Raw genomic sequence first — 27,923 nt, 5'->3', positions numbered from 1 at the left:
TTGGGGATTTTTTTTTTGTGTTCTGTGCTGCCGGACTGTCATGGCAAACCTGCCGCGTGTTTGGTGATTTGGAACGATAACCCTAGAGCCAAGAAAATTGGAGATCTTTCCTATAGTGGTGAGGCGAGAGCAAAACTAAGGCTTTCCAGTCGGCGAAAGGTTGCCAGAGAACAAGTATTTTATTTATTTATTTATTTTTAAGGTGTGCCCTATACGTAAGCACGCATCTGATCAGGAGAGCGTGTTGTTCAGGAGAGACCGGGAACGAGATTGCACAGGAGAGTTTCACAAGAGAGGTCAGGACAGAGCGAGGAGATAAACGGGAAGTTCTTTTATTGATTCCGACATGCAAATGTTCGAAGTAGCCGTCACCCCTCAGTTTCAGGTGAGACCCAATCCCTTTGTCGATTTTAAACCTTTGTGCATGTCACAATTTAGGGCTTGAATTCACAACAAATTGTCTGAAGGGACTTCTCGGGTGCCAAAATAAGTCTACTTATCAGGAGTCTGAGAATTAGCAGACCTTCGTCGGCCAAAGAGGAGAGGTTACACGGTGATTCGTTTGCTTTGAAGTAGGCGGTAACAGACGTGACTAACTTTTTGTTCAACTTTATTATTTTTTTTGTAATATTATGAGATTAAAATCAGATTGTTTTGGTGAACTGATGTTATCATTTTATGAGAATTATTGCAAAAAAAATTCAAAAGTATTAGAATAGCCTTTTTAAAAGCCATAATATAAATGCAGTACAAAAATATGAACAAATTCTTGAACACATTTTTTTTCTTTTTAGAACGGAGCCGTAAATTACGATCCTAAAATCACATATACTTTCAAATAAAAGATATTATGATTTGATAAATAAATAAATAAATACAATTGAAATAATAAATATCTAGATAATTATAAAAATTAATTAATAATTTAAATAAATAAATAAAGTCATGTTTACCGCGTAAAAGCTTCAGATATCCCAAGTTTATTTACAATATGTGTGCATTTCCCAGCGTCTGCAGTTGGACATGGTCCTCAGCAGCCTCCAGGACCAGAGTCACATGGCGTCCCTGCTGGGTTTCAGCAGTTTCGGAGACGTGGCGAACCTCGTGCCACCTCTGACGCCCGCCCCATCTGCCCGACCGCCTTCCTCGTCCTCTTCGTCATCCGAAGCTTATGACCCATTTCACCTAGCGGAGGTGCTTCTCAGAACCCTTCTGCTCAGTATTGGCTTTTACACGGTATGAACAAACTCTGTTGCCCTTTGAAAGCAATCGCGAGATGATTTCTGTGCATCATGACAAAGTTGGGTGTGTTCGTATAGGAGCGAGCATTCGGGGAATTGGAGAAAAACAGTGATAAGCTGCTATCGAGTGATAGTCAACGAGAGTCGGAGCCGCCCTCGCACTTTCACCAGCTTCTCTCCGGACTTCACAAACACATGCTTGCCCATTGCTACATCCACTTCAGCCCCGAGGTACTATATTGTGTATGGATGTGATGTGCATATCTACCGCTGAGTGTGATTTCATAATTTTCCCATCAGGGATTACAGTAAACATAAATTGGCATTTGCAGATTTGCATATTTATTTTAAATGAAATCCTATTTTTTTTAAAACTCCCCTACTCACAATTTCGTGGTTTTGTAGGCGTGTGTTGGCCCTGGGCGGGATTAGGAATTTATTCTAAAAAATCCTGAAAAAAAATCTATCTCATTGCTTTTATACTTTTGTAGTTTTAACTTAATTCTTTTTCCTATGAAGAATTAGACTCCATATTGGATTAATCATTTTGCTTTATCTTCTATTTTGTTGCACCAAACTCTCCTTGTGTTGCATTTACTCCTTGTGCAAACTAATAACACCAACGTACTGATTCCTGCCATGTAGAGAAATTCAGTAAGTCCAACTTAACATTGAGTATCATGTTAGACTGATGAAATTCCAGAACGTTTTTAAGAATCAGTTCGTCACTGAATATTGGGACAACCCAACACTTAGCTTGATGGATCATGCACGTTGACGCCCGCTGTTCTCACTGCCTTTTAGGATGACAGCAATGTAAAATTACTCGTCGAGCATCTCCACTTGATGTTCTCCTGCGCCGCAGAGACGCTTCGGAGATCAACCAAGCTGTTGAAGGACAGCTTCATGGACATGCAGATGATGAAAAAGCTGCACAGTAAGAACACGCCTCAAGCTATTTGGAGGAAATGCATCCATCCATTATCTAGACCGTTTTTTCTCATTTGGGTGTCGGGCATCTTAATGACATTAATTGTACATTTTCTATAAAATGTCCACTTTGTGGATGTCTCTTATAGTCCGTTCTTATTCTCCCCTCCCGCCTTCTCTGTTGTCCAGCGGTGTTGTACAACTCCATGGCAGGCAGCCTGCTGTGTCAGGTCATGTACTCACTTCTACTGCTGCCCCTCAGCACGGTTCAGCCTTTGCTTGGCCATTTGTTGGACTTGTTGGAGGACCTGGACAGTTTTAACCGGTTGCTGCCGGAGACAGGCCTGCTTGAGCAGCAGGAGCTGGAGGTAGAGGCCTCGACACTCCCTTCAGGTCTGTGGTGTTTGTGCTTACATGCTGTACAATTTGTTAAATATTCACTTATGCTGACCAGTGACATATCACGTAGATAAAAGTGAACATCAGGAGGAAGAGGAGGAGTGCAAATGGCTTTGGCTGTTGGATCTGGAGCGCTCCGTAGCACTAGCAGTCGGACGCTGTCTTGGCGGGATGATGCAAGGTCTGCCACCCTCCCCTCAGGAAAGAAACTCAGAGTTCTGGCTATCCAATGTGCTTCTCCGGAACGGCCTCCAGATGGACTATGAGGATCTTGGTAGGCTAACTATTATAAATATTAAAATAAAAAATGTGTAGTTCATGAATACCATATTTATCAAAATACCTTTTTTACACTGGTGGCGGCACATTGAACATATCATTGAAAAGCACATTTTTTGCCCTGAATTCTTATTATGATAAAAAGAATACAACAATTTCGTTACACCAATAAAGTCATATCTTTTCAAGAAAGAAGGTGTAGTTTAGTCATCCGTGCCATATTGATATTTGTCCCCCAGACTCCAGCATAGCATGGCTTACGGAGGCGGTGCTCTCGCGCGGCAGCGATTCAAGGCTGTCCGAGCTGAGCTTGAACCAGGAATCTCTGATACTACTCGAGGTGGCGCTGGGATCCTCCAGAGGACCCGCTGGGTGCTTATTGCAGAAGATGGAGGAGTATGCTCTAAGCAGAGGTGCCTTTTTGTTTGTCCTTTTATTCCTGTCTTTGCGGCGAATACACATTGTCGTTCAATGTCGCACGTACTTCCAAGTGGCAAGAATTTGGCTTGCAAGTATTTATTTACTAACTATTTTATAACCAATGCAAAATTCTTTGTTGTTGTGAAAGCAGAGTGGGAGAGTGGAGGATCTTCTTGCGACGCTTTGCTGGAGGCTGTCTGTCGCTGCAGCTTGGCTGCACTTCTGAAGCACGCCGGGATACCAGATAAAGCCTGTTGGCAGGACAGGTCAGAAGCACAATGTGGTCATCTTGCGTTCATGGGCATCATATGTACAAAATGCTTTCAAAAGATCTTGACGGAGGGAGGGAGGGACGGAGAGAGAGAGAGAGAGATGATTGTTTTCATAGAAATGCCAATGATGTGTTGCCTTTCAGATATGAGCCCTGCAAAAAGCTCTTAGACGTCTTTGAAAGCGTCAATAAAATCAGAATATCTCTGTTGGCCCACAAAAACTCCCCGAGGACCTCGCAGGTGCTTGCCTCTACCAAACAGGTACCGCTGCTTTAATAAATCAATTTCTTATTATAAATGAATACATTTAATGTTGTTGTTTTGGATGTTGGCAGACTTCTGAGTGTCAAAGTCCTGCATCAGAGGAGCCTGGAGCTCCCGTTGTGAAAGAACACGAACGGTTGTCTGTCGGTCAATGCAGCCGGGAGGTGCAGGTGCCGCCGCCGCCGCTGCCGCCGCCGCCCGAAGCCAACCACAACCAAGACCATGATGACGCAGTGGAGGAATCATTGGGCAGTAATCGTATAGATCTTACAGGTTGGACAAACAGTCCTCGGATCTCATTTGTGCGCCTTCTACTCTGGGTTGTGAACATTTTAAGCTTGAGTTGGACATCAGAATTTTAGATTTCATCACAACATTTGTATCTGCACAGAAGTCCTGGAGTCCTTTATGGCAACACGTGGGGCCATGCAGGTGCAGCAGAACATGACCGTGTATGAGTCATTTGGGAGTTCCACACTGCCGGGCAGCGTGGAGAGCCCAGTCAGCCCCCACAGAGAGATCGAGCCCAGACAGCTGTGGGACAAACGGAGAGACTCAGAGGAGGACAGCTTGCCTTTCCCCGCCGCCTGCCGTCTACTCGTGTCCCGCTGCCTCTTCCTACTGCTGGGTGTCCACCCTGCCTGGACAGAACCCAGTGAGAGGGTGGAGAGTCAGGCATCCAATTCCAGCAGCGGGTAAAATCTGTCTTTGTGTTGATTTTTTTTTTTTTTTTTTTTTTTTTTTAAATGCTGTTTTCCAACGCTATGTTTTCTTTCATCAATATTCCAGGGTTGCTTCACAGTCTTTTGGTCTCAGACAGCAGGTAAATGTCTTATTTTTTTTATTTTATTTTTTTTAAGTTGGTCAAATAATTGTTTCCTCTCATCACACCTCATGTTTTTCTTTCAGTTTGACCATTCAAAGACCTCTTTGGGATCACACAAGAATAAAATGGGTAAGTATGTTTTAATCCATAGTTATTTCAAATCGTTAACTTTATAGCTACCACGTTCGTCAGCTAGCCAGTAAGTCCGTTAACGACCACTACGATTTCAAGCTAATTGCGACACGATCTCTTGGATCCCCTCTGCCTTTCTGCCTCCAACCACAAAGTCAGTATTTTAAAATTGGCCGTTCATGTGACTGGTTTCCCAGCCTTATGCGTCTCACCACGACTTTTGCTTTAGCGTGATTGTTTGCCTCTCCAGCCAATTCCCCTTCTGTCTGTCTATGTATTGTGGATCAAGACCACAATTAAGGGTGAGCATCCTTGCCCTCATAACTGTAGATTACGGAGCATTACATGGCTTTGGCCCAAGAGAAAAATCACAATCTTCATGTCTCTCCATCGCCACTGCTCTTTATTATGATTTTGAAGTCCGATCCCAAATCGCAAAGCGGTAGTATAAAGTATTAACATCAGGGGTACTAATAATTGTAGTGCACATGATTTGATTTAAAATAAAAAAAATTCATAATGTTTTATTTTTTTTCCCCCTTGCAAGCCTTGCCTCTCTGCTCTTTGGACGTCATGAAAGATGCTTGGGATCGCCTGCGTCAGTGCATCAGCCCGACCTCCCCGGCCACGGCCCACCTCAGCGACAACACCCAGCTGATCTTGGATCAGGCTGTCCAGTTTGTGTGCGGGAGCATGCTCCAGTTGACCGTGCCCACCCAGGCTTACCTTGAGGCTGATCCCAATGCTATAGCCTTTGCCATTCTCCAACAGCAACAGAGGGCTGAGGTATGTACAGTGAACTTGTCTTCTTCTATTTGCGGGTTTTCTGTGGAACCTGTCATCAGCTAAAAAAAAAAAAAAAAAAAAGTCAACCAAATGTAAAAGACACTATATTGATTGATGAAAAGGTGCACAGGATGGTCTCCGGTGTGTCTCCTTTGGTTAGATGCGCCTGGAGGCTTTCCGTCAGATGTCATCCTTCCTGTCCAAGATGGAGGAGAAGAGTTGCTCTCCGCAATATCCCACCTTGTTGCAGTCGGTGCAGCTCCAGTTCCTGTCTGGCTGCTTCGCCTTGGGAACGCAAATCATGGGCTCCCACATGGGGGTTCATTACGAGATGCGCCATTACACGGTAGTTTTCCACACACAAATCGAGATTGTTTGCATGTCACAACCGGATTAATGCGGAATACATGTTCTCATTTTCAGGCTGGCACTCATTCGGCTGCTATTGACAAGCAAAGGGAGTTGCAATGTGCAGCACATGCTTTTTACCAGCAAGTGGTGCACGTCCTCAGACAGAGGGTCCTGCTTGAAAGAAAACATCCAGGTTTGTTCCCTCTGCCAGTTAAAGGGGAAGTCAACCCAAAAATGGTCCTTACATTAATATATCATCAATTCGAAACAAAGCATTCTGATTCTGATTCTCAAGTGGCAGCCATTTTGCCACTTGCTGTCGAGTGAAAAGGACATCACTACCGCTCAGGGATTAGGTTACGACCAATCACGGCTCACCTGTTTTCTGAGTTTGGTCTTGTAACATTCGCAAACTGCGGCGTAATTCGTCGTTACCCAGCACCCCGAGGAACCGAGATGTCATTTTCAGCGTATTTTTCCTGATCCATAAGCTTGTCTTCATCTGTCATCAGGTTCATGCCAGCACCTCCTGCTGGCCACGATGTTTGGCTTGAACTTTAGCTACCAGCCGCTGGACCTGGTTCTAGTGGTCAAACGCGGCATCTTGGAGCTGCTCTCCATGCTGACCGACAACAGTTGTGCCCTCATGAACCAGGGCTGGCTCGCCATCTCCACGTCAGGATGTCCACTTTTGAGTGGCGTCGTCAAGCTGTCTTGTACGCGCTTGCTACAGATCCTTGCCGTCACTTCGAGGTGAGACTCAAATTATTCTTTGAGGAGGGAGCCGGAGTGACCAAAACAGCGGTGTGCTTTCAGCTCCTGTGAGGATCTCCTCCCTCTCGAGATTTCCCACTCTCTCATGGAGGTGATGTGTCAGCATCTCCACAATGTATTGCACGCATTCCATCAGCAGCAAGCGGCAGAATCAACGATGACGGACAAGGTGGAGGACGACGTATTGAGATTAAAAGGTATGGAAATGTTGCCCGCCCTGTTTTCCGGACACAAACCCGTGAGATTTTGTTTATTTTTTTTTTGTTTCTTAGCCACCAGGTTATTGTAAGTGCAAACTTCACCTCGCATTGCCTTGTAGTGAATTTCATTTACAAAGAAATAGCTTTTTTTCATTTTGATTTCCATTCAAGTGTGCCTTGGAGTTATTGTTAATGCATTTTCATAAACACACGTCATGTTTTATATGTTCTCTTCCTGCATCAGAAAGCAGCCGAGTGCTTGAATGTCAGCTTGCCGACTTCTTGGTATTCCTCAGACGCGTGTTGTCCTCACGAGTGATGAAAACACTCTCCTCGTTCATCAAGTGGGTCGACCCACTCATGGCCATTATTTCCTCCAAGTGCTCTTTAGGTAATTGTATTTCGAGTGGAAAGCAAATGAAAATGATTTTTTTAAAATTCCTTTTATGCACTGGGTATACTTCATATATGAATTGCCGCTGCTTGTTCACCAGGATCACCATGCTTCCAGAACCTTCGCACTAAGCTCTTGGCCTTCCATGTTTTGGAACGACTGTTGCCTGCTTGTTCTGAGCCTGAACATGTTAAGAAGGTAGGACATGGGATGTACGGTATGTCCTCATGTAATCACCATCGGTTGGCAATTTAGTAGCTCATTTGTTTTTTGGGTAAATTATGTGAGCAAGGAATTGTAAATGATTGTATGTTTGTGTTTATGTTTGTTTTTGTTTTTTTTTGTAGATTGTCAAACAACTCTTTCAGCTGATGTCTGTTTACATGTGGGAGGAGCCCCTGTCCGACACAACCCATACGGAGACGACTGTAAAGGATTCGGAGGTACAATAAAATATTAAATAATCCATGCTAGTTTTTAATCAATTTATAATTAATATTTTTATAAATTATCCAATTATTTAATAATACTAGTACACTTATCTAATTATTCAAAATAAATCGAGAACTATAAAGTCACAAATGAATAAAATATTTTGCGATATCAAACCTTTTTTGTAAAATTTGCTATTTCAATGCATCAGATAAAATGTTATTTTATCAATATAATATTTCTTGCCTAATTTTTTTAATTTTATTTTTGTAATTAATCCAAATATAATTTATTAACCAATTATTTCATACATTTGCTAATGTCTGGCGTTTTAATCGTCGAATTACAAATCTGAGTACTGGTGTTTCGACTTTGGGGATTCCACAGTCCAAATCTTTGCTTTTGTTTTTTTCTCATGTAGAATTCCGGCAGCAATGACGAATGTATTCCCATCGGAGATTTTTCTTTCGACCCGCATAAGATAACATGCTGCTCCCTGGAAAGTGGAAACATCCTCTCGCACGGCACCGGTGGAAAAGGTTATGGCCTGGCCACCACCGCCATCTCGTCTGGATGTTTCATTTGGAAGGTAAACACACCTACCGCGCCACAGAGAAAATATTTGCCCCCATCCTTATCTCATTTTTTTTTCTGAAAAATTATCACAGTTGACTCATGATTTAGAAAGGCAAAGGGCATCATCAAGGCCTGTCCTCGATAGCCCCTATCCTGCCTGTTTCAGATTTTTCTCTCCTCCAGCAAAACGTATTCATATGATCAGATCATCAGCAAGCCTGGTAGATGTGGTTTGATGAGAAAAAAAATATGATCAATATGTAAAAAAAAACAAAAAAATCTGAAAAGAGGTACTGTACTACTAAACGATATGTGTTAAAAAATGAATAAATAAAAAGCATTTTTGAGTTTGTAACTGACTTTCCTCACCTCCCTCAGTTCCACATCGCCAAAGAACACAGAGGCAACGAGGGCACGTGCGTGGGCGTGTCACGCTGGCCCATCCGCGATTACAACCACCACACCACCACCGACATGTGGTTGTATCGCGCCTACAGCGGCAACCTGTACCATGGCGGTGAGCTGGTCCGCACGCTCCCATCCTTCACTCAGGGCGACACCATCACCTGCATTCTGGACATGGAGGCTCACACTGTGTCGTTCGCTAAAAACGACAAGGTCTGCTCTTGGAGTATTTGTAGCATCCCTCTGGTTTATTGGTAAATGTTTTATCGTTTTTTTTTTTATGCCTGTATATTTATCCCAGGAGCCAAAGTTGGCGTTTGAGGGTGTGGTTGCCTCCGAGCTGTACCCTTGTGTGTTATTTTACAGCAGCAATCCAGGAGAGAAGGTATGTCATATTTTTTTAAGCTTTTATCCACCAGTTAAAATGTTTTTGGTATGATGGTGACAAAGCAAGCGACCTCAACCGCTTAGCCTCAGCTGTGATGATCAGCCGCGGATTAAAGATTCATAAAGCAGTCATATGCGTTCCTAACAGGTGACTCTGGAGGACCTTCAGATGCGAGGCATGCCCAGTAACTTGCTAGCTGGCGAGCCGCTGTGCAGCCCGCAGAGCACGGCCCTCATCGAATCCACAGTACAGCTCCTGCGTCGGCTCCACCAGTGCGATCAGTGGACGCCGCACATCAACCAGTACATCCATGCCAACTTGGAGCTTATTGGACCCATGTTGAAGGAGGACCACTTGGGACGCTTCCCCCCAGGTCGGTTAATTTTAAGATCAAATCATGTCATCAATTTCTCATAGCGCTTGCATCCACAGGCGTCGATTCGTCTTCGGAGGAGAATGACAGTGAAAAAGATCCATCGGAAGACTTTCATCAAAGCCTCTTATCCGAGTCCAAGCTCGCTGCTCTGTGCACTGAAGTGTGGCCCGTCCTGGCGTTGATCGGAGGCGTGGATGGCGGTCTCCGGGCTGGCGGCTCGTGTCTACACAAGCCCAGCGGGCGCAGGGCCGTCCTGTTGGGGGTCCTGAAAGAGAGGAGCTCTCTGGCCAAACTGCAGTGGGAGGAGGCCGACCTCTCGATCAGGTATCCCGAATAAAAGTTTGAATTCTGTTAGTTGCTCTTGTGGTTTCTACGCCACCGGACATAAGCCGATAAAATTCCAGTATTCCAAAATCCGTTCTTGATTTCTGAAGCCCATCTCGAGTATTTCAATGTCTTTTATAACACTTGTCTTGTGACTCTCTATTTTTCCTCCCCTTGATCTTACTAATTTTCTCCTCCTTCATTTGTAAATCCACTAATCCATCCCGGTCTCGCTCGCTGTCTGTGGCTTCTCGCTAACCCTTCCCTGAATAACCAAGCTCCGCAAATTTTTGGTCACCCAGCGACACGCCCATCGCTTCGCTTGAGCCCTGCGACACCACCTACTGTGATGTGGCGCGACTGGGAGGCCTCAAACCAACGGTGCTGCTGGACCTGATTCACCTGATGGGGTTGCTGGAGGAGCGCGGCTGGCTCGGGGCTCATGCGGCAGCGGCTGGCAAATTGTCGCAGGAAAGCCTGGCAGAGGGCGAGATGCCGTACGGCCCGCGTGAGGTCGAAGACATCACATGCTTAGAAGAAGAAGACTGGAAAAAGGTTGAAAACGATGCGAAGGCGTCCGCCAAAGAGGAGGCAACCAGACCGCTGCAAATGTCTCAAATCAAAACAAACACCTTCGCCTTGGAGCTGAGAGCCGTCAAAGTCTCCTACCTTCTCACGGGCGCCTTGAAATCTCTCGCTGTCATTTTCAGCTGCGAGAAGTTGTCGCATTTGCTCTCCGGACCCAAGCCGAATTCCACCTTGTCGAGTCCCAGCTCTGACCAGAACAAAGACGGTGCAAGTGGTGGCGAGCAATGGGACGAGAGCGCCGAGCTGAGGTCCGTGCTGCAGTACGTGGTACAGAGCATGGTCAAGTGGGCGGTCCGACCCTGTCCCATAAAGCAGAGAGTGTCTCTGGCAGACCTGGAAAGAGCTCAAGTCATGATCTACAAAGGCGCACTGAGTCGACTGCAGGATAAAGAACGCAAAGGTACAGTACCTCGATCAGCTACGTTGACCTTCCGCGATTTTCTCTCACTATAACTTGGCAACTAGGCGGGGCTGATTGAACTCCGTTATGACCTTGCCATTTTTTTCCCCCCAGAATCGGGCCAACACTCCACCTCCCAGCCCATTTCCAAGTCCTCCAGCTCCGTCTCTTTGTACAGCGTCGGATCGGAAGGCACGGCCATTTTCGGCCAGTCCAACCGTGCCTCCGTGTCGTCGTCCAACACAGAGCTGGCCTCGTCGCTCCCGACCAACCTGCAGGCGGACAGTCTTGATCAATTTAACCCTTTCCTACCCATAAGCCTCCTTCAGTGAGTATTAGCGTTCAACATTCATAACTTGCGATATGATGTCAGAGTGATATTTTCCTTACGGGAATGATATTATAAAGTAGCAACTGTGAGATCTTTAATATGGAATTGAAGTGTGTAAGTGAAAACAAATATTTTTTTTTGCACACTTCTTGACACTATTTCTGTTTCCGGAGTATCGCTATTGAGCCATGAGAGATAATGCGACTTTTGTGCCACCCCTAAGAAGCAAAAAAATCAAATTACAAGGAAAAACAAACAAAAAAAAAAAATCTTCAACTAGCAAAACTAAGAAAGGAAATCTTGTGGCTCATTTCAGACACATGGTGCTAACTCGCTTCCCCACCCTCACCGGACTGGGCAGCTCCCCGCCTGTACTGCATCCTTGCTTCAGCCTGGCCAGTTCGGCCTCATGTGATGCCTTCACTGAGCAGCAGACCAGCTTCATGGAACCCGGTCCATGCAGCACGCAGGCCCGAGGCAGCCTGGGTAAGAACAAGTGATAAGTTCCTTTTTACGCTGCCTGTAAAAGTCTTTTTTTTTTTTTTTTTTGCTTTTTGGGTTGTCTTGAAGCGTCGTAGCCTGTGTAGTGTCAAACACCTCAAGCTCTTTTTTTTTTGTCACATTTGTCCACATTTGTCACAACAAGCCCATGAATGCAAGTCAACACACTTTGTGCTTTTGTATGACGCCATCATTTTTTTTTTTTTTTTTAAATCGCCGTTGTCCGTATTGTACATCAAGTCATAAACGCGTCCCTAAATGAAGCTTTGGGCTCAATTTTTCATTTTTTTTTTTTTCTTCCTGTTTGTGCACTTTTCCTTTTCTCCCTCACCACCAGAGCGGACACAAATGTTTGTCACCAGCCGCTTGCTTGAAATGGGGTTCACTATGAGGCATATCTACTGTGCCATGGAGGCAGCAGGTACTGCGACTGCTTTATGTGAGGTGCCACTGCAATGTCTGCTTCACATGCTTTCTCACGTCCACATTTTGTCTTGCATTTGTCTGCTAAACCCTGTTTGGCTATTGGAAGCATTTTCGTAATATTTTACAATACCATTCAATGTTACACTGAAAGCGAAACCAGAAAGATAAAATATGAATGAAAATTTTACCACATTATCAGATGCATGCTTGTCATTAAAAATGGGGAAAAAAATAGTACAAATTTTTTTCGTATGTTTTTCTGAGGTTAAAAACCAAAAAGTGGCAAAATCTAGTGATGCTCATTGTGCGTCTATTCCCAAACTCCGTGATGTGTTTTTTAACTCCACCCACCTCCCCGTAGATGTTGCGGGCGAGCTGGACTCTCGGACCATTGAGGTGTTGGCCAGCTGGATGTTGGAGCACCCCCTGACGGACGAGCAGCAGACCATCGAGATTCCTAGACATGAGGGTGAGCCTGACACGCCCTCATCAGACGGGCCTGAGACTGTGCAGTGCCCCGAACGCCCCGCGAGTCAACCCGCTGAGAGGTCTGTCATTTCAAAAACATTATTTCGTTCCAAAATAAATGCAACCGCGGTGCCAACTTACTTAAATATTGACAGCTTGCTGCCCGGTTTGGACTGGATAGAGCGAGAGAACTTCTTAGATGTCCACCTGACAAGAAACAGACCTCCTCCAGCAAGGCGGCGGCGGCGTTCAGGCCCATCTCAGCGGACATCGTTTCGGAGGCCAGGTCAGAGTTTGACCTTTCTGGTTTACTGCCTATAAATAAATGTAAATCTTTTTTTCTACCCTTTGAAAGGAATTCCAGTCTCTTCAGATTTGCCGTCACCCAACCCCGTCCCGCAGCTGTACCAACAGAACGCAGGCGATTGGCCTGAATACGTGGAGTTTCACCCCTTCTCCACAGAGGAGGAGTCCGAGCTGGGCTACATGGATGACGTGTACCACGAAGAGACCTACGAGGACCTGCTCACGCCTTTCTTCAGCCTGGAGCGAGATACTCTTCACATAGTGGAGGTGACACAGGAATGCAACCTCTTGACTCAACGCTTCAAAATAAAACAACCTCCGTCTTTCCCTACCAGAGCGGCGAAGAACAAAGTCCGATGGTGAAGTGCGAGCTGTGCAACACTCTCACCTTACAGTTCAACAACCACATCAAGCGCCGGCATCCCGGCTGCGGCCAGAGCGCGGCGCGCAAGGGTTACGACAGCACCGGCTCATATGTGGATGTCTGGTTCAAAGGGGAGTGCGGCTCCAACTTCCCTTTCTACCTCCTCTGCACTTCCTGCAGGGAAAAGTACCTTGCCGCCAACACCAGCGATCTGCGATCTAGGAGTGAAAGGTACTGCAAACTCACAGGAAATTGCATATCGTACAGACTGCAGAAAGTGCCAGGCTTCTTTGAAGCATGAGTTGTTGATTTGAGAGGATCCTTTATTTGTACAAATTTACAACACCGCTGCCAGTTTCATTTATCCATCCATTCATTTTTAATCGGGCTTGTTCTCATTTCGGATTGCGAGTGAGCACCCTGGACTGGTCGCCAGCCAGTCACGGTGCACATTTCAATAAACTTAGGACAATTTATAGTAGTGGGTGTCCAACCCTCTCATTTACTGCCATTGACGGCTAAGGACGTCAAATATCCATTTTTTTTTACTTGGCTGGTAGTGAATGAGTTTAAGCAATTACCGGTATATATTCTTTTTAATATATATTATGTGTTTATTTTCTTTAAAGTTGTCATTCTTCAGTTCAGCTCGAAATTGAATTCTTACTTCCTGCAATGTCCCAACAATTTGATTTCCTAAATCATTTTTCCACATTCACTTTATCTAGAATTAAAGGACTGACGAGTGATCTGATTGGCCGCTTGGACAGCGCCTCTGATGGTGAGTAGTGGTACTTTTTACTCTAAAAAATTCCTTCATTTGGTTTTACGTGAGCAGCGTGTGTCCTTGCGTAGATGACTGGGAAATAAACCACCAAGATGAGAACGACGAGGAACGACTGACAGGGTTGGAGGACTTTGGGCTTCTGCTGAGACCGCTCGGCCTGACTGAAAAGAAGCTGGTACCTGACCCCATCGCCTTCACCGAGCCCGATCCACTGGGGGCTTCGGTCTATAGCTCAGTGGACCCCCTGAGGGATGATCCCAAAGGTAGTCTGGTTATATTACCATTTTAAATTAGTTACAGTTTTTTCATGGGAACCATTCTGGGGCCCTTGTAAATCAAGTTGCCACTCTAATAGTTCTTTTTTTTTAACGAGAATGAGAGGATTGATTCCCCAAAATTTTAGAATGACAAATTGTGTATATGTAGGGGGTTCACTGTACACTTTGTTTCCAAGAAGGTCGCCCCAACCACTGTTAGACATGCTTTTTGTCACCACTAGGGGATGCTGTGGTGGATCAAAAGAACTCCTTGAGTCTGGGGCAGCAGGCCATATCTCTGAATGATTCTCACGACCGACTGAAAGCGCTAAGAAGAGTGACCTCCACTGCTCAAATCTTGCTGGCATACAGCATGGTGATGCAAGCCCTTTCTCAAACCGCTTGCAGGTAAGCCCACCAATGTTTTTTTTCTGGCTGAATGTGTAGCTATTCCTCATTTGTCCCTATTTGCTAGTCCATCCAGCGGACTGGAGTCCTTAGGTCTGGCAGACATCCGCATCCTTGTGCGTCTGATGACGCTTGCCGCTGCGGGCAGGGCAAACACGTGCGCCGACAGACAGTCTGGTGGCAAGGAGCCAGCCTTGGAACGCAGCAACTCCAGCTGTCTTAGCTTCTTGACGGCAGCTATTGGCAGCGTTGTGTCCCTCAGCCCTGTCGCCTATAGGCAGCTGGCGGAGATATGCACTCAGGTTGGTACACTTCCGAGACAAGTGTTTGTTTTACATTATAAGTACAGAAAATCGCTTTTAGCGGAATTTGATAATATTTAATATTTTTCCCTTTACAATGTATTAGATAATGTTTTACTGAATACATTTTCTGTTCTTTTTATCGTTAGTTTTAAAGTCATTTAAATCAATGAAACAATAAAATAAAGAAAAAAAAAAATTATTATTGACTTTTTTAAATTATTGATTATATTATATTGTGTATATATTTATCTTATTATATTCTTACACTGTATTTTTTATCCTTTATGTACTGTATATTTTCACATTATTTCTGTGTAAGTATCTAATTAAAAAATACTTTTTTTTTTTTTTACACAAAACGATAAAATTCTTAAAAAAAAATCGTATTCACTTTTTCCATTATGTTTGATGTATTGATTTCAATGCATCCTAAATCATTTTCTAGTTCTCCAATTATGTTTAAATAAAATGCGGCAGTCCAATTCCATTTTTTTAAACGGTTAAATATTAAAATGGTTATTATTGATTTAAAAAACATCTAACAGAAATTTACGTACTGCATTAAAATGTGTGTATTTGAGAGGTCTGCTAAAATTAATAGAAATTTTAATATATACATATGTATTGTCAGGAGAATCAATCACTCATTGATTATTGGTTGTTATTGTTCTCGAAATAACCCACCATTGCTTCTTGTAGGATCTGATGGCAGCGGCTACAGGAGTGCACATTTCCAGTAGTGATACACAACAGCGAGCGTGCCTAACAGTCAGTTTGGTGTCTGCTGTGACGCCGCAGCAGCAGCAACAGCAGCAGGTGAGGGACTGCGGCGAGCATCCAGCATCCTTTCTGGTCACGCGGAGCCTTGTGGCTTTGCTCACCGAGAAGGGCGCGCACTGCTTCAGTGCCGAAAAGGCTGAACATGAGACTCATGGTGAGTCATTTACACTGATGAATGGTACTGTGGTTTACAAGCGCTGAACTTGCTAGGTTGTAGATTTACGAGCTGCCGTTAGGTCTGTTTATTTTTTTTTCATTATTATTTTTTTTTTGCTTTGCGTTACAAGCAAAACTTGTAATTTAAGAGTGATTTTTTTTTTTCTTTTGTGTGTTTTTCTTTTCATTTTTTTCCCCATATATTCTCGTCAAATAGGTGACTCTAAATTGCAACACTTCTTGTCCTCTAAATGTTGACCCAGCATATCATCAGCTCATCAATGCACAACAACCGTAATGAGGACAAGCAATAATGTCAAATGTAATGGAAATGAATACTTACATCTTCCCTTCCAAGATGCAGGACACCAGGGGCTGTCTTCCACCGGCCTCTCCGCCCACCGTGGCACAAGAGTGGGCCCTCTCGAGCTGGCCAACGCTCTCGCAGCGTGCGTCCTGTCCGCCATGCTGAGCAACCAACACCGGCAGTGGGCGGTGCGGCGGCTGGTGCAGGCTTTGGCTGCAACCGGGCGGGACAGACCCGGGAGAGCCCAGACCTACAGCGACCTTGCCGGCGATCTGCGCAAATGCCCCGTCAGGAGGCTGGAAGGACACTATAATAAGGTTTGTGTGGGTGACCGGGGGCGTCGAAGTGAAAAAGCAATGGTGGAATTGAATCATTCGAGTTAATTTTTTTTTTTTTTTGGGTGTTGTTTAGGTGGCTACTTGTTTGTGGAACAGTGAGCATAGCCTGCTGGCTACTTGCTCACAGGATAAAGTGGTGCAGCTGTGGAGCATCAGCGATAACAACGCCCAGTTGCATACCACCTTCTCCTGCATCACCAGGTGATAAAAATTGCACTTTAATGTGAAAGTTAAATTGTGTAAAACTACTCGTCCTTTTTCGATACTTGACATTTATAGTTTCGGGTAAGGTTAACCCACTATATTTTGAGTAATAAATCTATTTGAATTTATTTGACGTCTTTAGCCGTCAATGGCAGTAAATGAGTTGAGAATACTCACGTTATTATTATTACTTTTAATGCAAACGTCCTTGATTCATAGTTAAACCCGTAGCAACGCCTTAATAACGAAAATGCTTTTGTTCGGCAATCGCTGGTATTCTTCGGGAATGATGTCACACGAAGAACCATGACCTGCCAGTCGCCATTTTAACATGTTGCTTTTTGTCACGTGAGCTGCTCAACCGAAATAGTTTTTGCATTTTTCGGCGAAATACCTCAGCGCTGTGTGACAATGCATTGTTCGCATTCCGGAAAGCATCTGAGTGGCCCAAAAAAAATTGAAAATACGGCACGTAAACGGACCAATTTCGCTCTGGCAATTAGTGGGAATTTCAAGCCGGTGTCGATGAGTGCTCTTTGCCACAAGCACTTCAAAGATCTCTGCTTTCTCCAGCGTTTTGCTTATGATAAAGGGTTCTGTGGTGGTATCACACTAAAAAAAACAACAATATTCTCCTTGGCCTTCGTCTCTGAAGTAAAACAGACAGAACAACTTCAGAGAGGGCAAGCAGATCTCATCACTTGTCATCACCCGTGTACTGGAGCACCGGCGGGGATTTCCTGGCTGCTCCTGAGAACAAACACATCACCGTCATGAACATCAGAGGTAAACGTCAGGGCCTCTTTTGTTTTCTTGGTAGTAGCAAATAATAAACTAAGATTAAAAATGTAGGCTCATAGACAACCATAATGAATCTTTTTTAGGGTACATACTATGAATGTCCTTCTGACTTTCTGCAGGCTCTCACTGTCACACGGAGGCTCAAACATCCCGGGTCACGGCGCTGTGCTGGGCGGCAGCCTTTAGCTTGTGGCTTCTTGATCGGCCCGAAGATTGCAAAGTCCGACCCACCGAGAGTTTGCTGGTGGGACGGCTGGACGGCTCTCTCTGCTGGCTACGTGTCACCATGCAGGAGCTCGACTTGCTCGTGAAGACTACCGAGCTCACCCACTGCTACAGGATGGAAGGTGAGGCGTTTATGTACAATTTTCGCTCCTCTAATGGTGCCTTGTCTACCTATTAGAGCGAGGTTTTTATTAAATAGAGTAATCCAAACTTTTTTTTTTTGTATATTCCCCCAAATCTAGTGACATATAAAATATTTGTTGGGGCATTCCGATCCTCTGCTTTTTTCAGCTCCGCAATGTGTAGCCTGGCACAGTGAAGAAAAACCATTTGCAGTCGGATACCCGAGTGGAAAAGTCCTCTTAGCCACGACTGAGACGTATGAAAATGAGTCCTCTGTGTTGCTGCCCATCTACCAGGTGTGGCTACAGTATAATTAACTTGTAGAGGTGGGGAGCCTACAAATAGGATTCATCAAAACTGAACTGCCCCTCACGATTCCTCACCTCTGCTTTAAAGAAAAAAAAAATATCTGAACGTGTTATCTCATCTGAGGTTTAATTCTATCATGCAGGATGGTGTCACTTCCCTCAAGTGGGATCCGACGGGGCACCTGCTCCTCTGTCTGGGCAGGTCCGAGGTGGTGAAGATCTTGGGATCTTCGGGGGGCGCTTGGGTGACGTTCCACTCCCTCGCGCATTCCGGCCTGGTTAACGTCGCCGAGTGGTGCCCGCTCGCCGGCCGATCCCCGGCCCCCATGCTCATGATGGCGACGTGAGTTTTCTTTAATTTGATAATTTGCTGATCCGATTTGAACTCTTTATTTATTTTTACTTTAACTCTTACTCTGACAGAGGTTGCCAGAATGGCTCTGTGCAAGTTTGGACATTGCCACAAGGGGGTGCTGCTGTGCCTCTGCCAACCACACCGAACAGCTCTTTGAGAGGGCATAGCAGTGCCAATGTCATGGTATAGTATGCTTCGACATTTTTTTTATTATCTAAATAATATTTAATATCAGGATTTTAACAGCAAGGTTGTTGTGTTTCAGGAAAGTGCAAAGTGCGTGTTTGTCCTCCTTGGTCACATCACAGCAGTGAAGTCGCTCTCGTTTTGCTCCAGCGGTCTGGCTCTGGTTTCTGGAGGGATAGGAGGGCTGCTCAACATCTGGTCTTTACAGGTTGGAGAGTATGAGTCTCTGTGAAACAGTACAGAATAGTAATTTCACTCTTGCGTGTAGACTGTGTTAAATATTTTTTTTAATTTTAATTCTCCTCCCACACAGTTCAAACACATTTCATTTGTAACATGCTTGCTTCAACATTTGTTGTCACTCCAAGTTGAAAAATAACCTGACACATAAAACAAATGAGAATCAAACATTTGTGCTGATGTGGAGGTTTTCATAACCGTGATGATACGTGCGTGTTTGCAGGATGGTTCAGTGTTGCAGACCGTTACCGGTTTGGGATCAGTCGTCAGTACTGCGTGGATCCCAAAAATGGGTGTTGTTGCCTGTTTTGGGAGGTCAAAGGTAATTTGGATCATTGATGACTTTTAAAAGTTAATGTAAGCAACATAGTGTGCTAGTGGATAGCATGTTTGTATCGCAGTCTAAGGTTTTGGGTTCGAATCTGAGCGGTGTGTTAATTTTTCAATTTCTTCCCTCTGGCTTCCTCACAAATCCAAAAAAATCAGTCCGATTGCATTTTGTAGTTTATGTGCGACGTTCCCCAAAAGATTTGCTAGAATTCTGAAATTGATTACATCTCGGCAGTTTGACCAATGAAGTTCCATTTGAGATGATTTTTCCTAAAGTCATCCTTTGCGTTTGTTCCCCACCCAGGATGTCTTGTTGATCTGCTGCACCCCTGACTGGATCACTCAGAATCACGTGCTGGCTTCTTGCCGCATGGTCCTGAGAAGCCAGAGCATCCTGGGTCTGCATCGGGCTCCTTGTTTGGCCGTGCTGCTGGAGAGGCTGCCCCTCCTGCTGCAGGAGCAATATGCCTACGAGCGGGTAACTCACGATGATCACCTCACAACATTTAAAACGAGGGATACACATACTGACATATCTTTAATTTTTTAACAAATTGCAAATCCTGCAAGTAATTGAGATGGGAATGCTCAGATTTAGCCTGATTGCTAACATGTTTGCCTTCACTTGTTTGCATCTTATCAATCCAAGTGACTTGGGCCGTCTCTTCCTTTTGCAGGCGCACGTGGTCGCCGGTGACCAACTGGTCCACAGTGCCTTCCTGCAGAGCCTGGCCTCCCTGGCTGTCGGTTTGTCCCTTGAGGAGCACCTGTGCCATTACCCGTGCCCACCGCATCACGTCAATCCCAATGCGCGATCTTGCCCGGCCGAGTGGAGCTGGCTCGCCACCTACGCCACGACCGTGCGCAGTGCCGAGGCTATCGCCAGCGGCATTGTCTTTCCAGTGTCTTTTGTGGTTCCAGACTTTGAGGAGGGCGATGAGGATGAAATCTCAAAGGCCCTGGTAGGAGGCACGGTTGACAATATTGATACTGGCTGGCTATTGATACACTTGTCGTGTGTCTTAGGACAACAGTAAATGGAGCTTCAGGATGGATGAACAGCTGATGTCCTGGGCAACCACTCGACCTGAGGTAATCACAGGAAATTTTTGTCAGAAGTGAGAGGGATGGATTCAAGATTTCTGGACGCTTGGTATGGGGGGGACCCAATCATAGGGACTTTAGGGATGTGTGAAAAAAACTGAAATCTGGGATGGGAACCATTAATGCAGTGCTTCTCAATTATTTTCTGTTATGCCCCCCCCCCTAGCAAGAAGAAAGCAATTTGCACCCCCACTCCAACACCCACTCTCCGCCGCAACTAAAAATAATAGCATTTTCATCGCAAAACAAACCTCCACCATAGAGTTAATATACTCGCCGCACACAATGAGCAAGGAGAGCGCCACTGCCACCTACTGGAGTGGATGTGCGATTACACTTTCTTGTAGTGCGGCGGGAAATAAAAACATGTTCCCTTGGGTCACACGCACCCTCCCTCAGCATCGGGCCCGCCCCACTATTCTTCAACATACCTAATTGAAATGATCACCACCTTTCCTTAGGACTGGCAGCGAGGGGGCAAGAGTGAAGTCTACCTTTGGGGGAACGGACGTTATGGGCAGCTGGCAGGAATGGGGACCAACCCCATGACGCCTACATTAGCACCCTCTCTGCTACAGGCACAACAGGTATTGTCCCATTTGCAAGACACCCACCCTGGATGACTGAAGTTCCTCATATACAATTTTGGCCGTCTTTTAGGTGGTGTGCGGTCAGAACTGCACTTTCCTGGTTCAGTCCAATGGGACCGTGCTGGCTGTTGGCGAAGGACAGTACGGAAGGCTGGGACAAGGAAATTCGGATGATTTATATGTTCCGACTATTATCTGCGCTTTTCAAGGTAAAATCTTGACCAGCAAAGTCAAATGTCTAAAAATACTCAGAATTTCCAAAAATTAGACGGATCCAAGTATAATTTCAAAAATAGGAAAGTAGTACATTGGTGGCAAGGAGCTATAGTGAAGGGATACATCTAGACTGAGACACGCTTTGCATCTTGGGGGGAGGTAAGTTTAGCCTGGGTTGTTAGAGGGAGTCACTGATTCTACGCTGTGACGGAGAGTCTTTGCCGGACATTTATTCATACCTACGAGCGCTTGTTGCAGATGGTGCTTAAGGATTTTTTTTTTAATCGAAGGGAAGCCGCATCAGAGATTTTTACAGGGACAGTTATTGTATGTCATGTCGAAGGAAGCTAGGGAGTACCACGAGCTACGATGTGAGGAAACACGTCAATTTCTATCTGTGTGCAGGTTACGTGGTGACCCAGCTCGTGACGTCCTGCGGCTCAGACGGACACTCCATGGCGCTGACCGAGACAGGGGAGGTGTTCAGTTGGGGGGATGGCGATTTCGGGAAACTGGGGCACGGCAACACCGAAAGGCAGAGGAGACCAAAACAAATTGAGGCCTTGCAGGGGGAAAACATCGTTCAGGTGAAGAGCATTTAATTCTGAAGTAAGACGAAAGGCTTCTTTTTTCTTAAATAACGGTTGCTTCCTTTTTACAGCTGGCGTGCGGTTTCCGCCATTCCGCTGTGGTGACATCTGACGGGAAACTGTTCACCTTTGGTAGCGGTGAATCCGGACGTCTGGGTCAAAGGTCAACATCCAATAGGATGCTGCCGGAGAGGGTGGCTGCACTGGAGGGTTACCATGTAGGACAGGTGAAGAAAATTTTGCTTTGCTCTGAATATTGCAGTTGAATTAAATTGCAGGAATGATCATATTTTCTCAGGTGTCGTGTGGTCTCAACCACACGCTGGTCTTGTCTGCGGATGGAACGATTGTATGGGCATTTGGGGATGGAGATTACGGAAAGCTTGGGACTGGTTCCTCCACAGCAAAATATTACCCTCAGGTATATTGATAAGGTTATATTATATTGCTTTTTTTTTTTTTTTTTTTTTTTGCGTTATTTTTTTTTATTTTATTTTTTTCCCCCTCATCTGCATTCAATTGACTTTGTTCCCCATAAAATGAAATTTAATTCATTTTAAATTGGAAGTTTATTTACATCTTAATTTCCTGTATATTTTAACAAACATTCATTATTTGGATGCTGATACTGATTTTCGGAAATACAATGTTGTCATATCCAGTCAAACTAATGATAAATTTCACCGGTGACTCAATAATAATTGCCCTGTGGCTTATTTGGGTTTTCGACACCAAAGTTTTGAAAAATCAAAATTCACATTGTTTATTTGTCGTGCATGTATTCAGAAAGTGGAGCAGCTGTGTAATAAAGGAATAAAGAAGGTCAGCTGCGGAACTCAATTCTCTGTTGCCTTGGCCTGCGATGGACACGTGTACACATTTGGACAAGGTACGTCAAAAATGAAAATAAAGATGATATCATGCCTACATTTGGAAAGGTTCTTGTTTTATTCAACCTACCTGAGTGCGTTTTACATACTCGGCCAATAAAGGTGCTTCTGATCTCTTCAACCAACAGAGCGTCTGATTGGCCTGCCGGACTTCATGCTCAAGAACAAGTCATGTCCTCAGGTGGTTCCGGCTCTCGATGGACTCTTCATAGAGGACGTGGCCCTGGGCTGCGAACACGTTCTGGCCTTGTCCTCCGCTGGGGACGTTTACGCCTGGGGATGCAACAGTGACGGACAGGTAACCCATGTGAAAATTGAGGAGTCACATTTTTTTAAGTGCGCCGAGGACCATAGTCAATTGATGAAGAAAAATATATCATGCAATTGAAGAACTCAAAATTTGAGTCAATATTTAGCATTTAAAAAAAAAATGTTTGACGTCCTCTCTCATGCGTTTCCCAGCTTGGTCTGGGACATTCCAACCCGGTGAAGGAGCCCACACTGGTGACGTCCCTCCAGGGGAAGAACATCCGACAGATCTCGGCGGGCCGCTGTCACAGCTCGGCGTGGACCACGCCCTCTTCCTCCATTAAATCCTCAGGTGCGCACGCACACACTCCCGCGGCTCGCGAATAGTTCAGCTTTGATGCGAACAAAAATCCTCCGTAGGTGGTTCTGGAAATTCCCAGCTCGGTCTTCCGCAGTGTGTCCCTCCCCAGTACAACACGTTGAAAGGTTTTAGCCCTCATCTGCTCAGCATGCGCCTCAGGGTGCTCCACCACTTCTCGGATCTCGTGTACAAGTCGTGGCGGCTGCTGAACCTCGACGCCACCGATATGGTAATCATATTTGATATTAGACTTTTACGAAAAAGGAAAGAAAAACATTCAGGTGTCAGGGTGGGAGTGTGATGATTTTTTTAATTTATTTTTTTATTTATTTATTTTTTTGGCAGCACTTATCCCCCAACCCTGCTCTGATGTCTCCACTTCTTTGCTGTTTTCTTTGGTCTCCATTCAGGTGTCTACTTCGAGGTACAGTTCGGGGACAACAGCTATTGTCCGTGGTGAGCTCAGAGGTCTTCTGTCACCTAAAGTCAACACTCTGCCTCTCGTGCGATCCATTGGCAGAACTATGACCCAGGGAAAAACGTACGGGCCGCAGATCACCGTCAAACGTATTTCCACGAGGTGCGTTCGTCACTCGGTCGCATACGTCGACGAGACTTTTCGATGAGAATAATTTGACGATGCGTGTGTGTTTGTTCCTAAACGTACTTGCAGAGGGCGTTCCAGCAAGCCCATCTTTGTACAGATTGCCAAGCAAGTGGTGAATCTGAACCCGATGGAGCTGCGACTGCCGTCGCGAGCATGGAAGGTCAAGCTCGTCGGCGAGGGAGCGGACGACGCCGGCGGAGTGTTCGACGATACCATTACAGAGATGTGCCAAGTAAGAAAAAAAAAAAAAGGCACAAAACTACACTCGGATCCAAAATGTTTTATGCTGGTTTTTATTTTCTTGGATTTATTTATTTATTATTTTTTTATCACGCTAGCTCTTCAAGTGATCACATTGCTGCTGGTCTTGTTAGAGTTGGCAAATGACCCCCCAAAAAAAAAAAAAGCTCTGGCGAAGGGGTGGGGGGGGGGTTTGGTCTGCTTGATGACATGTTCACCAAGATTCGAATAATAATCTTCACACTCACCACAGAACCACAGCGGCTAATGTGCAAAGACCTCTTGAAGCAACGTCGGTTTGATTGTTGAGTATGAAACAGAATTTAGACCACCTGTTCAAGTGGCCTCGATCCGCTTGTTGGTTTCTACACAAAATGATGTCGCGTTTCATTTTCTGAGTCCGTTTCCTCGAGTGATCTCAGTCTTGCTTGGTTTGTGCTCACTGAGATGCCGATGATAGTTTTCATGCTGAATCAAGAAATTCACAAACAGAGCTGTGGTACCAGAGTGGAATTGCGTAATTCTTCAAGATGTCTCGAACGACTTTTCTGAAGCACAACTATGTTCGGGTGACAACATTCGCACTTTGATCAATTCCGTTGTGGTTTGCGCAGGAGTTGCAGTCCACTGTGGTGGACCTTCTGATCCGGACACCCAACAGCTTTGCAGATGTGGGAAGTCACACTGACAGGTCGGTACACTTTCCTCCAAAATTAATCTCAATGTCCCCCAACGTCCGGTCTGAAGCGTTGGACTTCTGTCCCAACAGGTTCCTGCTGAACCCGGCCGCGCTCTCCAAAGATCACATGGTCCAGTTTCGCTTCTTGGGCATCCTGATGGCGGTGGCCATCCGGACCAAGAAACCTCTGGATCTGCATCTGGCGCCGTGGGTGTGGAAGCAGCTCTGCTCCATGCCGCTGGGAGAGCCCGATCTGGAGGAGGTGGACCTGCTCACCTTCCGCACCTTGCAAGGAATTTTGCATTTGGAGAACAGCGGCATCACGGAGGAGAATTTTCATGTGGTGAGTTGCTTCGATTGTTTTTTTGGACCTTCTTTTTTCAAATGCCAATTTAAAAAAAAAAGTGATCTAACGCAAAATAGATTTTAAAAAAAATGAAATTCAAAAGTAGTAGTCTCAATCTCAAATACCTTGCTCTATTTTTTTTTTTTTTTGTTTCCTTGCGAAGATGATCCCACTAGATTCGTTCGTGGCGCACAGTGCAAACGGAAGACTGGTGCCGGTGGTACCAGGAGGCAAGAACATTTCCCTCAACTTTTCCAACCGCACGGAATACGTGGAGAGAGCGCTTCAGTACAGACTTCATGAAATGGACTCTCAGGTTTGAAGCAAAGACGACAGTCCTGTAAAATTGGGATTTTTTTTTTCCTTCCAGCTTTAACACCTGCTGCTCAAACGATGCAATTTATTTGTAGATTTATGTTGTTTATGTTTCTTCTCCCGACAAGTGTTCACAAGTAAATCCGATATCATTTGTCCAGGTGGCGTCGGTGAGAGCGGGCATGTCGGCCATCATCCCTGTTCCGCTCCTCTCCTTACTGACCGCCCAACAACTGGAGCAGCTTGTGTGCGGCCTGCCCGAGGTGTCGGTGGAGACGCTGAAGAAGCTGGTGCGCTACCGAGACATCGCCGAGAGCCACCAGCTCGTGGCCTGGTTCTGGCAGAGCTTAGAGGAGTTCACCAACGAGGAGCGTGTGCTCTTCCTGCGCTTCGTCTCCGGCAGGTCCCGGCTGCCGTCCAATCCGGCCGACATGACGCAGAAGTTTCAGATCATCAAGGTGGATCGGGTGAGTGATGCTTGATCCTCCAAAAAATACGTGAATTAAAAATCAATAAATATTCTGCTGAATTTAAGTGTGGCCTTCTCCCCTCCCCAGCCCGTCAACGGCCTGCCGACGGCCCAGACGTGCTTCTTCCTGCTGCGTCTTCCGCCATACACGAGCCAGGCGGTGCTGGCCGAGCGTCTGCGCTACTCCATACACAACTGTCCCTCCATCGACATGGACAATTACATGCTGACGCACAACACGGAGCCCTTAGAGACTTCTGACACAGACGAGTGATGCTGCCATTATATGCACTGACTTTTTAATTTATTTTCCCCTTGGATGAGTGTTGTTGTTTTGCATTTGTGTGAGGTATCGTGTATTTATTGCAGTGCTTGAAGAAAGAAGCCACTGGGATAATATAAACTACTACTTCTTATCATATAAGCCACTGAGTCAATGTGCCTGTTTGAAGATGTAATTTAAGGATCTGTCCAACATAGGCATTGTTACTGTAAAATAAAGAGTGCTTACTTGGAGCTTGTTTTTTTTTGTTGTTTTTTTTCATATTGACACTTTTTTTCATCTATTCATTTTGGAGAAATTAGGAAATAAGTGACGACTTGAAAACAACATCGATGCCTGGCTGATGTCCCAAAAACGCTAATTAAATCACTCGTCTTTTTTTTTTTTTGGGGGGGGGAGCATTTTAGAACTAATGTCATTTTTATAACAAAACCTATTCTATAAGTGCCAACGTTAACGTCAATGAAGCGTCCCTTTAAACAAAACACAATCGCAGAGAACGGTCAATGTTAGTTAATTTGATGATTTCATATTCTAAACTACAAAACAAGTTGGCCAAAAAGTCCCAATCGTGATTTTTAGGTCAAGCGCAGAAATAGGAAACGTAAAACCATTGCCAAACAGAAATGAATAAAGAAGGCTCGACCAAAATGGCGACTCCAAATTCTGGTAAGAGGAAGATGAGTTATTGCATTGGTGATAAACTGTGCCGCATTCCCACTATTGCACAAATTTGTGTCATCTCGCCTCTGTAGAAAAGCGAGAACCCACTTTACATACGCTACCTTGATATATGCATCACCTGTCACACTTTTAGTTTTGTGTCTTGTGTGCTATTATTAGTCTGCACGGCACTGCTGAGAGTATCCTATTAATATTATGATGCCACCTGCTTCGACACAGACTGCGTAGAATTCAACCTGCAGTCAGCAGTCTCGCAGCTAAGAGTAAAAGTGTGAGATAAGGGATAAATCTAAAGTCCATAGATCATTTTAACAAGGATGCACTAATCTCAGGTAAAGGCCATCGCTAGGGAAATGTCAACATGGCTTATAGTCAATATTATTTAACTATTACATAGACATGGATACAGGTGTAAATTCTCCCAAAATCAGTCACGAATGAATTAAGTAAAATTTTGCAATACAAACGTCTAGTTTTTTGTTAACCTGGCATGTAATATACTTTATCTCCACATGGAGGCAGTATTGCTGTTGCAACGCAGGGAAAACAGCGAGAGAACGATTTAGTGATAGTAATACAGTTTTGGGCGAGTTATTTTATTTCCAAGTTTCGCAAAAATAGAATAAAAAAACCATACTGGAATATTCTTCAATTTATGTTATAAGTTTTGTATCGATCAAGGCATCCTTCGCTGCCCTGCTATTAAGCTGAATTTCTTTGTACCGTTAACTCCATTTTAGTCGAGCTTGCTTTGGTATGTTGGGTGCACTGCAATTCCACTTTCGACCACTAGCGGACAGCAACTTTATCTAGTTTGAGATGGTGTCATTTTAAAAGAACCAAACCAGAAAAACTATCTCTGAGAAAAATACCAAAATGGAAGTCATGCGTTGCAGACATAATAATAAAACCACAACAAATACGAATACAAATTGTTTACTTACTTAACTTTTTCATGTTTTGGTATAAAATAGGCCATGCACAAGCAAATAAATAACCTTTGGCATGGGTAAAAAATGCTTCGTTTTTAGCTTTTA

The 27,923-nt window shown here is 44.8% G+C and overlaps 1 protein-coding gene across 2 annotated transcripts in view; it reads left to right on the top strand.

The window, feature by feature from the left end:
* The window catches only part of LOC148319164 (putative E3 ubiquitin-protein ligase HERC1), a 33,963-nt gene extending 7,528 nt beyond the window's left edge, over positions 1 to 26,435 (top strand). Inside the window, exons 15-80 of one of the 2 annotated variants that reach the window (XM_088280988.1) lie at positions 1,009 to 1,236; positions 1,320 to 1,472; positions 2,046 to 2,178; positions 2,361 to 2,564; positions 2,641 to 2,844; positions 3,089 to 3,262; positions 3,421 to 3,535; positions 3,685 to 3,802; positions 3,877 to 4,078; positions 4,197 to 4,500; positions 4,595 to 4,628; positions 4,715 to 4,760; positions 5,311 to 5,549; positions 5,710 to 5,895; positions 5,973 to 6,093; positions 6,413 to 6,653; positions 6,717 to 6,871; positions 7,119 to 7,265; positions 7,369 to 7,466; positions 7,616 to 7,711; positions 8,122 to 8,289; positions 8,655 to 8,894; positions 8,983 to 9,066; positions 9,217 to 9,442; positions 9,502 to 9,769; positions 10,072 to 10,757; positions 10,872 to 11,085; positions 11,405 to 11,574; positions 11,927 to 12,010; positions 12,377 to 12,563; positions 12,639 to 12,769; positions 12,839 to 13,056; positions 13,125 to 13,384; positions 13,882 to 13,934; positions 14,009 to 14,203; positions 14,440 to 14,605; positions 14,673 to 14,907; positions 15,610 to 15,844; positions 16,205 to 16,470; positions 16,565 to 16,692; positions 17,351 to 17,481; positions 17,616 to 17,843; positions 18,013 to 18,140; positions 18,296 to 18,495; positions 18,576 to 18,690; positions 18,773 to 18,901; positions 19,157 to 19,255; positions 19,568 to 19,741; positions 19,941 to 20,225; positions 20,290 to 20,355; positions 20,829 to 20,954; positions 21,028 to 21,166; positions 21,579 to 21,760; positions 21,835 to 21,990; positions 22,062 to 22,184; positions 22,550 to 22,652; positions 22,782 to 22,951; positions 23,116 to 23,254; positions 23,323 to 23,492; positions 23,674 to 23,843; positions 23,937 to 24,102; positions 24,725 to 24,801; positions 24,880 to 25,132; positions 25,299 to 25,451; positions 25,612 to 25,917; positions 26,008 to 26,435. In XM_088280988.1, coding sequence (XP_088137114.1) covers positions 1,009 to 1,236; positions 1,320 to 1,472; positions 2,046 to 2,178; positions 2,361 to 2,564; positions 2,641 to 2,844; positions 3,089 to 3,262; positions 3,421 to 3,535; positions 3,685 to 3,802; positions 3,877 to 4,078; positions 4,197 to 4,500; positions 4,595 to 4,628; positions 4,715 to 4,760; positions 5,311 to 5,549; positions 5,710 to 5,895; positions 5,973 to 6,093; positions 6,413 to 6,653; positions 6,717 to 6,871; positions 7,119 to 7,265; positions 7,369 to 7,466; positions 7,616 to 7,711; positions 8,122 to 8,289; positions 8,655 to 8,894; positions 8,983 to 9,066; positions 9,217 to 9,442; positions 9,502 to 9,769; positions 10,072 to 10,757; positions 10,872 to 11,085; positions 11,405 to 11,574; positions 11,927 to 12,010; positions 12,377 to 12,563; positions 12,639 to 12,769; positions 12,839 to 13,056; positions 13,125 to 13,384; positions 13,882 to 13,934; positions 14,009 to 14,203; positions 14,440 to 14,605; positions 14,673 to 14,907; positions 15,610 to 15,844; positions 16,205 to 16,470; positions 16,565 to 16,692; positions 17,351 to 17,481; positions 17,616 to 17,843; positions 18,013 to 18,140; positions 18,296 to 18,495; positions 18,576 to 18,690; positions 18,773 to 18,901; positions 19,157 to 19,255; positions 19,568 to 19,741; positions 19,941 to 20,225; positions 20,290 to 20,355; positions 20,829 to 20,954; positions 21,028 to 21,166; positions 21,579 to 21,760; positions 21,835 to 21,990; positions 22,062 to 22,184; positions 22,550 to 22,652; positions 22,782 to 22,951; positions 23,116 to 23,254; positions 23,323 to 23,492; positions 23,674 to 23,843; positions 23,937 to 24,102; positions 24,725 to 24,801; positions 24,880 to 25,132; positions 25,299 to 25,451; positions 25,612 to 25,917; positions 26,008 to 26,193 — 11,586 coding nt within the window. In that variant the 3' untranslated portion in view covers positions 26,194 to 26,435. The remainder of the gene's footprint in view (positions 1 to 1,008; positions 1,237 to 1,319; positions 1,473 to 2,045; positions 2,179 to 2,360; positions 2,565 to 2,640; positions 2,845 to 3,088; positions 3,263 to 3,420; positions 3,536 to 3,684; positions 3,803 to 3,876; positions 4,079 to 4,196; positions 4,501 to 4,594; positions 4,629 to 4,714; positions 4,761 to 5,310; positions 5,550 to 5,709; positions 5,896 to 5,972; positions 6,094 to 6,412; positions 6,654 to 6,716; positions 6,872 to 7,118; positions 7,266 to 7,368; positions 7,467 to 7,615; positions 7,712 to 8,121; positions 8,290 to 8,654; positions 8,895 to 8,982; positions 9,067 to 9,216; positions 9,443 to 9,501; positions 9,770 to 10,071; positions 10,758 to 10,871; positions 11,086 to 11,404; positions 11,575 to 11,926; positions 12,011 to 12,376; positions 12,564 to 12,638; positions 12,770 to 12,838; positions 13,057 to 13,124; positions 13,385 to 13,881; positions 13,935 to 14,008; positions 14,204 to 14,439; positions 14,606 to 14,672; positions 14,908 to 15,609; positions 15,845 to 16,204; positions 16,471 to 16,564; positions 16,693 to 17,350; positions 17,482 to 17,615; positions 17,844 to 18,012; positions 18,141 to 18,295; positions 18,496 to 18,575; positions 18,691 to 18,772; positions 18,902 to 19,156; positions 19,256 to 19,567; positions 19,742 to 19,940; positions 20,226 to 20,289; positions 20,356 to 20,828; positions 20,955 to 21,027; positions 21,167 to 21,578; positions 21,761 to 21,834; positions 21,991 to 22,061; positions 22,185 to 22,549; positions 22,653 to 22,781; positions 22,952 to 23,115; positions 23,255 to 23,322; positions 23,493 to 23,673; positions 23,844 to 23,936; positions 24,103 to 24,724; positions 24,802 to 24,879; positions 25,133 to 25,298; positions 25,452 to 25,611; positions 25,918 to 26,007) is intronic. The other variant, XM_088280989.1, reaches the window with a different exon arrangement.
* The last annotated feature ends 1,488 nt before the right edge of the window (positions 26,436 to 27,923 follow it).

Source organism: Idiotropiscis lumnitzeri, chromosome 18 (assembly GCF_059441095.1).
Source record: "Idiotropiscis lumnitzeri isolate Australia: NSW breed Sydney's pygmy pipehorse chromosome 18, RoL_Ilum_1.0, whole genome shotgun sequence".
In the NCBI taxonomy this organism is placed as follows: domain Eukaryota; kingdom Metazoa; phylum Chordata; class Actinopteri; order Syngnathiformes; family Syngnathidae; genus Idiotropiscis; species Idiotropiscis lumnitzeri.
This window is presented reverse-complemented; position numbering and strand designations above follow the sequence as displayed.